Below are 15,497 nucleotides of genomic sequence, written 5' to 3'. Positions count from 1 at the left end.
GTTGTGCTGATGCTTTCTGCTGCTGTTCCCCAGATGTTTACACCATTACTGTCATCTCTGTAGGTGGGGGCAAGGCTCTGGTGTCCAAGCTGTACACAACTCCAAGAGATGATGCTCTTTGGGCCTTGGACCCTGCAGCCTGTACTGTTGTGGTACTGTCAGCCTCGAAGGTCACCTGCGTGCTTTTGGTGAGTCAGTTCTCCAGGGAGCATCCTGCAAGTGCCACGACAGAATTGGGTAACACTGACGAATAGATACAGCAAGGGGCTGGCACGGAGGAGTTGCTTCTCTGCCCTTCCCATGCCTGGCCTGCTTGGCAGCCAAAATAAGTTTCCAGGGTGGCGAGCTCTGACCTGTGTTTGTCTCTGCTTTCAATTTTATGCCATTCCTGATCAGTATTTGCCTAACCTGATTTTTAGATCCCCAGAGATGCAGACTCCATTCCCTCTGGAAGTGTTCACCTCTGACTTTAACTTCCTAATGTTTTCCCAGTGTCTGACCCCAGTAATAAATACTGTTCTTTGTTTCTGGACCCCCCCAGGGACAGCAGCACCCCTGCCAGTTCACAGTAATCCGTCACACGTTTGCAGGCTGTTATCACATCTCCTCCTTTCTAGACAACAAGAAATTGCAGTATAAAGAAAGAGTTTCCAGGTACCTGAGGTGGAGCAGGCAATTCAACCCTTGCAGCACGGGCAGCTCTTTGGTGCTTACTGCCTGGTGCGTGGCAGCTTTGGGGCCACTGCTCAGACTTGAACGTGCTGGCAGTCTGGGCTCTGCTGCCAGGAGGGCAGGTTGTGCCTGCAGCCCCTGCCCAGGCTGCAGCTCCTCGCTGGCATTGTGCTTGGCAAGCTGGATCCACCCTCAAGGCACGGTGACGGCTCGGTTCTTCCCTCTGTTTGCTGGGTCCCTGTGGCACAGAGGACAAGCCCTGCTCTTCTTTTCTCTGGTGTCTGCCCTTATGTATATGAGTTTTTGCAAGAATAAAACATTTTTAACCTGTAACTTTAATATTTTTGTAGTGTCCTCTGGAGATATGTTATCCCTCACTACTGGTAGAGACATTTTTTGGGAAGACACCTGGATTTTCAGCTTCCTCTTTAATTAGTGTGTGGCTAAAGAGTACACCACCTTTTCTTAAAAATACCCTCTGATGTGAAACTGTGAAATCCGAATTCCTCCCTGTTTCTAACAGCTGAGTGGAACAGCTCTTCCTTGGTCAGAAGGGCTTTGGGCCAGCTCTGTTCCTTAGAAACCACAGGGAGAGAAATGAAAAGGAAATTAAAAGCCATACGCTGATAAGATGAACTTGACACACGGGTTGGAAAGATCTCCGGCACCTGCAGGTGCCAAAACATGAGGCATTGTCTGACGGGAGAATGATTATCAGACTGGCTGACAGAAAATGGGTGGGTTTTCTGGCACACAAGCCCTCCTCAAGATTAGTCCTGGGTCCTGCAAACATCGAGATGTTCAGGAGTGTTGGACCATTCCCACAGAAACCGAGTTTCCTCGTGATGCCCTCAAACGCCTCATGCTGCTGTCCATCATAGGGGGATGGACAGGCACGTCCCATCCTCCCCCCCAGCATCTCCTGCTGAGGGCTCGGGCTGCAATAGGAGTGACCAGCGGTGAAAAAGCACAAGCCCTGCCTGGGCAAGGCTTGTCCCCCCCCCCGTGGTGCCATGCTGAATTCCCTGCGGATATCTTGTCCCCCCTTTTGCAGGCTCCCTGCCCTTCACACCACGGGTCTTCTCCTGCCTGACCCCTCTGCAGCAGCAAGGACTGCCTGAGCCCCGGTGAGGCACCAGGCTCCATCCCCCTGGACCAGCATCGACACCCTGGGGGCATGGGCAGCCCCCAGACCCGGGGGTATTCGTGTGTCTTCCCTGCCCATCGAGCGGGCACTGCAGGGATCCAGCCTCTCGCTGGCAGCAGATGTTAAATTGGAAATTACTGCAATATTTCAGAAGCAAATCCACCTTCCTGAGCAAACATATCGACAGGGACTTGGGCAGGACTGAGTGCGATTGCTGTTATTAATGGCACAAAAGCAGCATCCAAAAACTTGCTGGGTGTTTTCCAGGTAGATAAAATCTGGAGCTCCGGCAGCGAGGGCTCAGCACACGACGGGCAGGGCAGGGCAATTTGGTGGGGGGAGACAATCCATCCTTATATATGACTGCTAAAAAAAACAGAGAGGCATCTCTTTTCTGTCTGCCTGTATTGGTTACATATTATTTCTGAACCTGAGGCACTACAGCACTGAAACAAAATGAGAAATCATTGAATGATGAACACTTCACTGCAGGCCAAGTTATATAGAATTCATAGTCCTTTGTTTCATCAAAAAAATACAATTACTTTCAATCATTTTGATTTGGTCCTGAGATGAAAAAAAAAATCATTCATTCATACAGTCCTATGTATTCAGACCCTTTTTTCTGCTGCATTGATGGGTCTTCAACATGTTGGTTGCAGGCAAAGTATTTTCAGATCACCTGTAATTCATTTTTTGCATCTTTTGAACAGACAGAGTTATAGTTTCAGTTTTGGTTTTTTTTTCCCCACCATGTACTGTAAAAATTATTTTGCAATAACAGTATATTATAAATTATGTAACTGTGGTGTTTCTGTTTTTCCAGTTGATGCCAGTTCAGGCTAGCAGTTCAGTCTGTGTAGAAATCTCTGCAGCCTTCTCTGTTTTGCAACACCATCAAGGCAGCTTTATGCTCACAGCCACTCATAGGCTTTGTTATTTGTAGATCATTGACCATGGGCTGGAGTCAGGCAGGCAGAGGAACACCTCCCACAGAGGCACATGGCAGCACGAGCAAAACACAGAGGCTGTTTTGGGAGGTTTCATCGGTATAACAAGGCAATTTTCACCCTGTGGGGGATAAAACACTCCCAGACATCAGAGATGCTCCTCTGGAGCCTGGGAGCGCTGCTCGGGCAGCGTGCTGTGCCGTTCTCATTCTCAAGTCTTCGTCGTGGTCGGGAGACGTAGCTGGTGCCTAGGCAGGGACAGAGTAAAAACACTTGCAATGCAAATGATGGAAAAGCAGGAAATATCTTGACTCACCTGGGAGCGTTAACTGCTGTTAATCTTTAATGCACTAGCAATTTAAACTTCCACAAGTTGACGCGCTGATGTTCCTTCTGAGATTCAGGAGGGGGAAGGATTAATATCATCAGCCCTCTGCAGCGCAGACGGGGATTTGCACTCCCTTGCAGCTCTGCGCTGATCAGGGCTGAGGTTCCTCGTTCCTCTTTGGGGCTGGCCCTTGGTGAGTCATTTTATATTAAACACTGGTGTTTGGGGCAATGCTTTCTTGTTTGAAAAGAATGAAAGGAAGTAAAGCTGCGGGTAAGAGAAATATATTTCCATATCACTAAGAAGTGGAGGTGTAAAGTCTTGCTGAACTGCTTTGTAAACCATATCCAGTCAGGCACTGGCTGGCTGGCGTTGGTGCCTGGGAACGTTCCCAGGCTGATTTAATTTACAATCATAGACCTAGTCTATATTCACCTCTGTTGAATTATGTGGTTTTAAAACTGGAAGAGGCAATTGGATAAATATTTGTGATGAGCTGAAGATCTTTTCTATACTGACTGATGTTTTCAGTGGACTTGCGGTTCATAGAGGACAAGAATCCGTCTTAATGGAAACGCTTAGAAATGCAGACGTGTCTTGCACTTAGATACCTGCAGTTTGCAATAAAAGTAAACCAGACTGCAAGCAGGTCTGAAGAATGAAGGTGTAGCTTTGGTCCAAACCAAACTAATTTTCCTGCATCCCAACCCTGGCCTAGGGTTTTTCTTGTGTGTGATAGAACATGTACAGGGGATGGGGTGGGCCTACGAACAGGGGCAAAATGGGGGGAAGCACATAAAACCAGCAGTCCTGCAGCGTTCCTTCTCCTCAAAACCCTTCTTGTGGAAAGGCGTCCACAGAGGACTCTGCAGGCTTGGCTTGTTTGCATTATTCAAATCTGCAAAATACCCTTAGGCTGATCAGCCCTTCATGGGACTGTGCTCCGAGTTCAGGCTACCCTGGCACTTTGGGAACTGGGAAAACTGCAGGAGATTGAGCTCAGAGGCTGGAAAGGTCTGGTGTTGGCTGAGCATCAGTGCAGAAGTCTACACTTGGGGTATCTCTCCAGAGTATTGCTATGACTTGGCTGCCCTGGTAGCACTTGTTGCCTTGCATTTTGGGCCAGCACTTCTTCGTCCAAAGATCATGCTGTGTAGCCCACTGTGTCTTTGCCCCTCTTCACAAAGGAGAGGAAAAGGAATGAAAGAAAAGGCAGGGAATCTGCCAGGTAAGAGAGTTACTCCAGGTTGTTCAGAAGGTCTGGATGTGGGCTGAAAGTCCAGCCTAGCTCTCCCCTTTGCCCCTTGGTGTTTGCCAGTGTTTGGGTCTCTGAAATCCCTGTGGGAGGGGGAAGAAGCACAAAAAGCACTTTGCGGTGTTTGCAAACAGGTGAACATGTTTATACAGGTGGAAATACAGGGAGTAACATGTCCAGCAGAAGTTTCAGGGGTGGTCACAACCTTCAGAGGTTGAGTTGAATGTCAGCCACATCCAAGATATTTATCAGTGTTGGTACTGGTACAGTTTTTATTCCTATCTTAATATTTGTACAAGGAACTCTCAGAAATGAACTGGTCACTGCTCAGTAACAGCGTGAGACATTGTGTTACTTCATCTCCCTGAAGAAACACACAGTCCTAACAAAGACACACAACTTTCCAGGTGCACACAGATATATAGCCTGCCGTCAGTGACAAGGCAAGTAATTATGACTTTTACAAGCCTTTCTCTGACAGTGGGTAAAGTGGAGATAGAAAAGGACCTGGCCTGTTTTGTGGTGCAAATGGAGGGACAGAGAAGATGTTTTTCTTACAGACACAGTTTGTAGGGTTGATAGGAAAGAATGAATAGATTTCTTGTACAGCAAAACACAGCGAGTCAACCCCTCGGCCTTCAGAAATGGCTCAGGTTGGAAGGCAGTTGCAAATAGGACATCGTATGCACCAATTTGTACACATTTGTAGGTGGTCATGGGCTAACACCAGACTCCCCAGGCATTGTTTATCCCTTCTCTTTCTTGCACAGAGCATAGTCAGGCTGACACTGAGGACTGAAGCATCATGTATGAGCTCAATGAAAGCAGCTTCGATCCTATCACCTTCGTCCTGACGGGCATCCCAGGCATGGAGGAGTCCCACATCTGGATCTCCGTCCCCTTCTGTTTGATGTACATCACTGCGGTGTTTGGCAACTCTGTCCTCCTCTTTGTCATCATCACGGACCGGAGCCTCCATGAGCCCATGTACCTCTTCCTTGCCATGCTGGCTGTTGCTGACCTCATGCTTTCAACCACAACAGTGCCCAAAATGCTGGCGATCTTCTGGTTCAGTGCCAGGGAAATTTCCTTTGATGCCTGCATTACACAGATGTTCTTCACCCATTTCAGCTTCATCGTGGAATCGTCCGTTCTGGTGGCGATGGCGTTTGACCGGTATGTGGCCGTCTGTGACCCACTGCGGTACTCTTCAACCTTAAACCCTTCGGTGATTGGGAAAATAGCTGTGACTGCCGTTGTCCGGGGGTTCTGCATCATGTTCCCACCCATCTTCCTCCTGAAGCGGCTGCCGTACTGCGGACACAATGTCATGCCCCACACCTACTGTGAGCACATGGGCATTGCCCGCTTGGCCTGCGCTGACATAAAAGCCAATGTCTGGTACGGGCTGACAACAGCTCTTCTCTCCTCTGGCCTGGACGTTGTGCTCATCGCTGTCTCTTACACTCTGATCCTCAGGACGGTCTTTCGGCTTCCATCCCCGGAGGCTCGTCTCAAAACCCTGAGCACCTGCGGCTCTCACCTCTGTGTGATCCTCATGTTCTACGTGCCCGCCTTTTTCTCCTTTCTCACGCACCGGTTTGGCCACCACATCCCAAGTCACGTTCACATCCTCCTGGCCAACCTCTACGTCGTGGTCCCACCAATGCTCAACCCCATCGTGTACGGGGTGAGGACAAGGCAGATCCGGGAGCGTGTCCTCCGCCTCTTGTGCCCCGCGGGGGAGTGCCCCTGCCCCGGCTTGGGGAGCAGATGCTGAGTGCTGCCGGAGGGATGGGGGACATGGGACAGGATCTGGAAAGCAGCACCGAGCGCTGCAGCACTTTTCGCCCCGGAAGAACAGGTTTGCCCAAGAGGTTCAGGAGAAGCTGAGGGTGGTGGGATTTCTGGAAATGTGGGCTTGGGTCATCAGCGCCTTCATTGCTACCAGTTTCTCCTAGAGATTCTTCCCCTGAATGGTCTATCTAGCATAGCATTGACTTGGCAGGCAGTGCACGCTCAGATGGGACCTGTCTGTCGTCTCGTCCTGACAGCAGAGTCTTGATGGCCATTCTGGCTCAGCTGTTAAATGCCAAGGCTTCTGAAACCCAATGCAAAAATTGCAGTGTGAGTTGTTGTTGGCTCTGAGTGGGCAATGCTCTTGGTGCTTGCTCAGGGCCCCAGAGGGCAGAGACGGCTGCAGCAGGTCTCGGGGTTTCCTCCAGGGAGGTTGGGCAGCATGGTTGTGGGAGCAGCTGAGCCTGCTCCCTGCACAGCCCTGGCTTGGTCAACATGCAGGGTTGCAGAGGTCCCACTGCTGCCCCTCCATGAACTCCTCTGGCTCTGGTGGCTCCCAGGGGTTGTTAAGCATTAAACCACCAGTATCTTTCAAAGCTGTGGCAGCAATTTCCTTTCCACCGTGGGAAGGAACTCCGGGATGAGGAAGAGGAGGGAATGCATCAGAGCCCAGAGACCTTTCCTTCATGCTTTCCTTCATGTTTTACTGGGTGGGATGCTGAGACAAATGCTTGCTTCTCCTCTCTGCATCATACCCACTGGCAGCTGCACTTCTCTCTTACACACCATTCTGGGGCACGGGGCTCTGGGCAGTTTTTGGTCCCCTCCTGAGCTCAGGGGCTTCCTTGGGTCTGGCCAGTACAACTCTCTCATCCAGGCAGAAACCAGAGTCTTTTGACTGCAGCGATTAGGGAGTCCTTTCTGAAGGCTCATGCTCTGCAGTCCAGCTCTCACAACAATGTCAGGAGCTGGGATGCTCTGACCCTGTGTCAGCTGTGAGACCTGATGAAAGGTCTGGTGTGTTCATGCCCATAGTGACAAGATGGAGCAGATCATCCAGCCATTTCTGCAGAACATCCTTTTTTCCCTGACCAAGAGGGCAGAGGGCATTTGCCAAGCCCACAGCCTCACTGTGCTGCAAAGCCATTTCAGACCTGCCCATGGTGGGAAAGCCACCTCGAAGGCAACCACTGCCACATGCCTGGACCTCAGAGGTGCCTCCTTTGGAGGGGCTGGTGACCCTCAAGATGCCAGGGAATGGCTCTCCCCAGCTCTGGGCTCCACGAAATGTTGTGCCTGCATCAGGGATAGGAGCTAGCAGGTTGCTGAGGGCTCAGGTTGCAGCTGATCAAGCCCAATGTCCCTGACTGAGAGCAGGAGCAACAAGTGCTCTCTGGGACCAGGCTTGTCCACAGCTGAATGACGCAGGAGATGACACTGATAGAGCAACCAAAACCCTGCTCTGCTCCAGTCATCCTGGTAACGCTGCTACAACTTCAAAAGAAAATGGAAAGAAAGAGATTAATGATTTCAGATAAAAAAACCCCCAGAAGTTCTTAACTCTTTCAACAGATTTATTTTTTTCTTTGGGTGGTTTTTTTTTTTTCCGATTTCATCAAAGGTGGGAACTCTGTGACAGGCACAGGGGAAATGAAAGTCTGTTCATTAAAGGCTGTTTGCTTAACAGTGAAGATAACAGACCTTGTTACAAAAGCTGCTCATATTGTTGGATTTTTTTAATGTCCTCAAAACATTTGTGTTTGTGTTGGCTTTCTTTGCAAAAGAAAGGGTATTGACACAAAGCAGTCCGCATGATTTCTGATATGAGACGGAGCTGTGAGAAAGAAAATGTGTCAGGAGAGCAAGTTGTTATAGGCAGCACATGAATGCATTTAGGCAGAAAAAGATGCTTTAAGGTCTTTAGGGCATGGAGGACCTGGAGTAGCTGCACAGCAGCTGTCACAGGGGTTACAGCAGATTTGGAGGTACGGGTGAGATGCGAGACAGCTCGTGACTGCAAGAGACTTGTTTGCTGATTCAGAAGGTCTCCTTCAGCCCTGCCTTCCTACCTGAAAACAAGAACTTGTGAGAAAGCAGCCCTCTGCTGAAGAGTTTTCTTCTGAAAGCCTTTTGGCCAGCTTTAGTAACAATTGAGCTGCCATCTAAATTTGTCAATATTAAAGAACAATATTGCTTACACACTCTGTTACACACTTTAACTCACACGGTTATTTCTGCCACCTTCTTCACTGCTTCCCCTCTCTGGCCTCTCCTCAGCAATGAACTCAGAGCGCACGCTTAGCTCTGAGCACAACAGCAGTGCAGCTAAAACGGTGTGTGTGCTCAGAGGTGGCATGAATCTGAGCAGGGTCCTGAGAAGGAACTCTTTTATAAATGCGCAGGAGTCTTGTGCCATCATCATCTTCATCGTGGAGCTAGTGGGAGGTAGATCTCCCTGGGCAGGTGCTGCACAAATGCCAAACACCTGCCTCCAAATTGCTTCCAAACCAAGTATAACTAACGGAAAATAGGTAGGGAACGGCACTAACAGGACAGGGCTGGCCTAGATGCTACGTTACTGCACTCCCTCGCTGGCACTTTGCTTGGGGTGGTGTTACTCCAGTGAGTGGTCCTCAGCACGCAGGGGATCCTCTCTCAGGGGCAATGCATTCCTGCCGGAATCCACATTTTCACTGGCATTTTAGCAGCTGGCTTGGTTGGGATGGGCTGTGTGTCATCGTACCAGATGACTGCATTTCATGGAGCCTTCTACTCTGGGTTTCCAAGAACAGTTTTATACAACTAAGGAGGCAGTTTTAAACTCACAGCCCTTGCGCCATTCTGCTCCTTGCATTGATGTGGCGGCCAGGTCAGGGAGCAAACTGCACAGGCAAATGTCCCTGGGTCAATGAATCACTAGCTTAGCAATTCATGTCCAAAGGGGCATGCATAATGGGATATTAGCCAGCTGATTGTGAAGATTTATATTTCTAACGTGGTTAAAATGTTAGCTTAATAACTCACACGAGATGTGAAACCAGAACTTCTGCACTTTGTATTTAATTTTCCATTCTTGAAAGACCTATTCTTTTTTAGCTCAGTTGATGTGGTAGGCTATTTGTAAGCATGTTTGGATTGCAGGGGCACTTTCCTGGGGAGGAGGAAGGGATTTTGACTGAAGTTTTTTCATGGCATCCATGTAGCACATGCAAAAAGTAAATGAAATCTCAAAAACTTTGGGAGATAAGTGGAAGTCAATGGAGTTACTGTAAGAAACACTCCTTTGTCTTCAGTGAATGCATGGTCAGGCTGTCGTGGTTTAACCCCAGCCAGCAACTAAGCACCACGCAGCCGCTCACTCACTCCCCCCCCATCCAGTGGGATGGGGGAGAAAATCAGGAAAAGAAGTAAAACTCCTGGGTTGAGATAAGAACGATTTAATAGAACAGAAAAGAAGAGACTAATAATGATAATGATAACACTAATAAAATGACAACAGTAGTAATAAAAGGATTGAAATGTACAAATGATGCACAGGGCAACTGCTCACCACCCGCCGACCGACACCCAGCCAGTCCCCAAGCGGCAAAATCCCTGCCCCCCCCCACTTCCCAGCTCCTAAACTAGATGGGACGTCACATGGTATGGAATACACTGTTGGCCAGTTTGGGTCAGGTGCCCTGGCTGGGCATGAGAAGCTGAAAAATCCTTGACTGTAGTCTAAACACTACTGAGCAACAACTGAAAACATCAGGGTTATCAACATTCTTCACATACTGAACTCAAAACATAGCACTGTACCAGCTACTAGGAAGACAGCTAACTACATCCCAGCTGAAACCAGGACACAGCCTTTTCATGCTTACGTGCACTGAGAAGCGGTCAAGCCCGCACCTGAAGTGGAGATCATGCTTCAGGTTTGTGCTGAGTCAAGCTCTAAGCATATGCTTTAAAGGAAAATGCTCTTCAGCTGTATTTGAATGCTTTGCTCAATAGACAGAGACAAGCACAGCTTTCATCATGAACAAAGCCTTGACTGTTCCAAGTTAAAGTACATTTCCATTCATTTTTATTGCTGTTTATGAACAATTGTGCTTTATTAATTGTTCTTCATCTGCAGAGCTCTGTGAGTAATAAATTAGAGTAGCAAAGCTTAATGATTTTACTTCATCTCACCTCCATTATCATAATGTCTTAGCAAATGTTAGTTAATTAATAAAAATCCCCACTACACATACAGGCAGATAATAAATAGCACATTACTGTAAGCTGTCCTGGCTAAAATGAGATGGTAACTCGGCAGCCAGGATGCAGTTATTAGTTGACTGGTTTGCTCTCATGTATTAGAGGTCCCTGTTGGTCCCAGAGGTCCCTGACAGCTCCCCCGAAGGGTTGTGGCAGTCAGGAAGCTGCTGATTGCTGTTGCCCTGACCCCACTACACAGTCTGCTCAGGGTGTCTGCAGCTTTCTAGAGGAGGAACAGTAGTCCAATAAATTCACTGCTCTCTTCTAAAATCAGAAATGAGGACAAAATCAGCTAAAAGGTTTATAACAGGAATATCTGCTGATGTCTATGTCAGAGCTCCCAAATTCCTCTCCATCATGGTTCACAAAAAGCTAAAACAGGTCCTGGTCCCAAAGCACTTTCGGTCTAGGACAAGGATGAGGGTAAAACTCATACCTGATTGACAGGTCCCTGCTTGCCCCAGGCTGGCTCATGCATAGCCCTGGGAACCCCTTTGGGATCCAGGACCAGGCAATGAATTTTGCAGAAGTTACTGTGGTTGGGGTGGTGATGAGTGATGGGGTGGTGAGGATTCACTGAGGTTGCTTCAGGGACAACCTGAAAGTCTGCAGGGCTTGTGCAGTCCCCACCCAATTAGCACAGTTGTAGGAAATACCTGGGGAAAATGTACTGGTGGTGTCCCTGGTGCTCTTCGCCACCTGCGTCAGGATATGAGCAGGACCATCCGTGCCCTGCGGTGCCCCAGGGCACTCTCCGGATGCACTATAAACACCCCAGGCTCAGGCTCTGCCCGAGATGGATCCCATTGCTGGCACAGAAGGTGGGTGATTTGGCTGGGTCGAGGCACTGTTGTTTCAACTGGAGATGGAGTAGAGATGGATTAGAGAGATGGGGGATGGCAGGGGTCCATGCAGGATTTATTGTGTGATACCATTGCCAGAGATATGTAAACATTTCCTGGCAGTGGTTCTGGCTGCATTATCCCAAACTCCCTGCATAAGTGTGGCAGGGAGGGCACTGGGCAATGCGTTCCTCAAGGGGATGGAAGTAGCATGCTCCTCCTGCTCAGTTCTGCCAGACACACTGGATGCAAAAGGATTTCACTTGGAGTGAGAATGGACTTGTGTTCCTCTAATACTTGAAGACTAGGTAGGAGCTAGTACAGCAGTTTGCCTGTAAATTTTCCATATTCTCTAAAACAGTAGTCCCCAGTGCCAGGGAGTTCAGGGGGTTTCATTATTTATTTTGTACTGGATCAATAGCACCTGGCAATCCAGCAGCAGCTCAGATCCCTGGTTTGTGCTCCATGGACATAGTGCATAAGGTGGCAGCTCCGGACCCACAGCTGGTTAGTCCCCATGACACTTGTAAATCCCCTTTTAGACCCTGGACATTTTGATAATGCCCTGCTGCTGGTGGCTTTTAATTTTGTCTCTTTGCATCTCTGACAAAAGAATTTCTCCAGATACCTGGGTGATCAGACACTACTGTCTGGGGCTCTCTTATGAAGCAGAGCTTTTGGGATGAAAGGGGCTCTCCCCTGCCTTTTGCTCGCCTTGCTCTTGGTGGAGTGAGCTCACACACAGCTGCAGAGACAGACCTTTCACAGGAGCAGATACAGACAGGCAAAATCCCAAGGAGAATAGGGCTGAACCAAGCTCCTTGTGTCCTGATTTCGTAGGTAGCTTTCAAACAGCTCTGAGTCACTAAAGCGGGGTGTCCCAGAGCAGGATGAGCAATGGACATGCCTCCTTTGTGGCAGTCATGGGAGAGTAGAGAATTTTCCATAATATATTTCCAACCCTAGAGATTTCTCAATTGCAGCATAAATGGTGGTCACATCCAAGTATGTCACCCAGAGAAGCATTTATGCGATCACTGTTTCAAGAGTGAAGTCTCCTGTATATTTTGCTCTAGTTCCCAGCAGCTGCAGGCAGTTGCAGGCAGAAGACTCCTTGCTTCAGAGACTCAGATGGCAGAAATAACAGTACCTAGCCAGTACGTAGGAACCTGAATAGTGGTGAGGAACCCTGATGGAGTAAATTGCACAATATTTAACACTTCCAGATAAAACACGGTTCAGAAGTTTAAGTGTCTGTGCCTTGAGCAATGCTAATCATGAGTTCAGTTCCCCTTTGTATCCCGGTTATAGTTCAGCTGCTCTTAGAGCCTTTCTTCCTACCTACCTTCCTACCATTACACAGCTCCTGCAAGCGACGAACGACATGAAGTGTTGCATCAAGCCATGTCAACACCCAACGTCTCAGGTTCCCACCCTGCATTCTTCATCTTGGTGGGGATACCTGGGATGGAGAAGTCTCACACCTGGATCTCCATCCCAGTCTGCATGATGTACTCTGCGGCCCTGCTCGGGAACTCGGTCCTCCTGCTCACCATCGTGAAGGAGCGCAGCCTCCATGAGCCCATGTACATCTTCCTGTGCATGTTGGCAGTGTGCGACCTGCTGTTGTCCACTGCCACCGTGCCCAAAACCCTCAGCGTCCTCTGGTCTCTGTCTACCCAAATCTCTTTCAGTGGCTGCCTGGCACAGATGTTCTCCATCTATTTCGTTTTTGTGGCAGAGTCAGCTGTTTTACTGGCGATGGCCTTTGATCGGTACATCGCCATTTGTGACCCCCTCCGATACATGACCATCCTGACGCGCTCTGTTGTGGGCAAGGTTGGTGTGGTGGCTTTAATCAGGAGTTTCTGCATCATGTTTCCCCCCATCTTCCTCCTCAAGCGGCTGCCCTACTGTGGGCACAACGTCATGCCCCACACCTACTGCGAGCACATTGGTGTGGCCCGCCTGGTCTGTGCTGACATCTCTGTCAACATCTGGTACGGGGTAGCTGCTGGCTTCCTTTCAGCTGGCTTGGACACCCTCTTGATCATCGTCTCCTACGCGCTGATCTTCAGGTGTCTCTGGGGGCTGCCATCCCCACGTGCCTCCCCCAAGACTCTGCACACCTGCGGCTCCCACCTCTGTGTCATCGCCATGTTTTACACACCGGCATTCTTCTCCTTCCTAGCGCACCGGTTTGGCCAACGCGTTCCTCAACATGTCCTCATCTCCTTGGCCAACCTCTACGTCGTGGTGCCGCCCATGCTCAACCCCATCATCTATGGGGTGAGAACAAGGCAGATCTGGGAGCACGTGGCTCACCTGCTCAGGCTGGGGGGCTTAGGCAGCAGGGCATAGCCGGGCAGGTGGGAATGGGCAACCGGGCTGGTCTACCAGTGAGAGGGGTGAAATGAAGCTTTGAAAAGAGGGAAATGAATGAAAGACAGTGGGGACCTGGCAAATGTGGACCAGATGGGAATGTTTTCAAGATAAGTGTGTTCAGCAGACTTCAACATCCAACCCATAGCTCTGTTGCAGAGGGGCTGGACAGGTTCCCAGATGTACCGGTAGTTCTGGTGCACGCCTGCTGACTAAATTTTGCTGAATTTTATAGACAGCTCGGGCAACCCCAAAGTCTCCAATGCACCTCAAACTTCTTTATATTGTGGTGCACGTTTCAATTCAGATTTTGCCTGTGAATATTTCCATTCACATTTTCAACTGCAGATTCATCCTGTCCATAGCCTTTGGGAACAGGACTCAGGCAAGTGGAAATCAGCAGGTCTGGATAATGTGTGGCTGGGGGGTCCAGAAGAGCCTGTGGAAGAGCCACCAGGCCTGCAAGTCATCCTCAGGTATCTCCAGGCTTAGCAAAACTAGTGGAAAAAAAAAAAGAAAACAGAAAAAAAGAAACCCTTTCTGATATGTGCTAATATTAAAAAGGAGAAATGGGATTATTGAAGAAATTTGAAACTGCTTAGTTTGACATTAGCTCCAAATAAAATAATGGAAAAGTGAATATGAGACTTGATCAATAAAGTGTAAAAAGGGCAAGAATGTAATTAATGACAGTCAGTACTTATTTTTGGTGTTATCTTCTGAAGACTCATGTCATTTCATTTTCTGATGACTTCCACATTTGGGTGATAAAGTTACCCGAAGGCTGAATACAACTGTGAGTATTTTTTTATTTTCAGAATATTGTGATATATACATCATTATAACAAACAAACAAACAAACAAATAAATAATAAGTAAAGCAGATGTTAATGGAGTTTGGCTAACTGCAAAGTCTTATTTCAGTGAGAGCTGCCCACTGAGAGCTAGTTTTCCGTACATTTCTGGGGACATCCAGCAGGGACTGATTGGACGCTGGGTCTGATGCTATATATGATCATTATCAGTTGTGTAGAAGTAAGTATAAAATCATTGCTAATAAGGTTTTTAGATGAGGCAAAGACAGCTAATTTAATAGAGGTGAATGCAGTGTCATACTCCTAAGGAGGAGGGGTACAGGCTGTATCAGAGAAGGGGGCTGCAGTCCCAGCGGAGGTGGCTCCAGAGAAGCTCAGGCATCTGAGGGAAGGAGCGTTTTGGTGGGGGCACTTTGGCTGATGCTTGGCCAATGGGCCAATGTGAGGGTCCCAGTGTGTTCCTGTAGCTGTGCAGGGGTGATGGTGGGCAATGCAGGTCCATGTTCCCCTCAGCTTATTCTCAATTACTTCACCCAGTCCCAAGGTCCACATTTTTGAAAACTTATGGTGAGCTGGGAGGAAACCTCAGTGCCTGCTGCTGTCAGTGGGATGGGGAGGGACCAGGGGAAGTTAGAGACATGCTGTCTTCCAGGACAGGTCCTGCTCCTTCCCCCAGCACACACCAGCACTGCTCAGTCCCCGTGAAACACCTCTCCACTGCTGCAATAATGAGAGGGGTAAGACAAGGGGGAGAAAATCTGGAGAAACCAGCACTTTGATCCAACTCTGCTCAGCAGCAATAACGGCTGAGAGTTCGTTCAGGGAAGAGCAGTAGGCAACAGCATCTACACCGCAGTGGCAAGACCTGCACCATGAGGAGCTTCATCTTTGAGCAGCGTTGGCCCACAAGCACAGCCTTCGGGTTTGCCACTTGGGCTGAAGCACCTCCTCCTTAACACCTTGAAAGCTTCAGCTCTCCAGCAGTGAGGCTGGCAGGAGGGGTTGCAGGCAGGGGTATTTCTAATGCCTCTCTAGGTAGGATAGGCTTCCTGCACAGACAGCAG

General features: G+C 48.8%; 2 protein-coding genes across 2 annotated transcripts; both read left to right on the top strand.

The window, feature by feature from the left end:
• The first annotated feature begins 5,157 nt into the window (after positions 1-5,157).
• LOC104837579 (olfactory receptor 52B2-like) lies at positions 5,158-6,132 on the top strand. The gene has a single exon (XM_010576787.1). The coding sequence runs from the start codon at positions 5,158-5,160 to the stop codon at positions 6,130-6,132; it is 975 nt and encodes a 324-aa protein (XP_010575089.1).
• Positions 6,133-12,640: 6,508 nt separating this feature from the next.
• Positions 12,641-13,597, top strand: LOC104837578 (olfactory receptor 52B2-like). The gene has a single exon (XM_010576786.1). It carries the CDS (start codon positions 12,641-12,643, stop codon positions 13,595-13,597), a length of 957 nt encoding a protein of 318 aa, XP_010575088.1.
• Positions 13,598-15,497: the final 1,900 nt, after the last annotated feature.

This window comes from Haliaeetus leucocephalus, unplaced genomic scaffold, assembly GCF_000737465.1.
Source record: "Haliaeetus leucocephalus isolate CR32 unplaced genomic scaffold, Haliaeetus_leucocephalus-4.0 Scaffold536, whole genome shotgun sequence".
NCBI classification, from domain to species: Eukaryota; Metazoa; Chordata; class Aves; order Accipitriformes; family Accipitridae; genus Haliaeetus; species Haliaeetus leucocephalus.
This window is presented reverse-complemented; position numbering and strand designations above follow the sequence as displayed.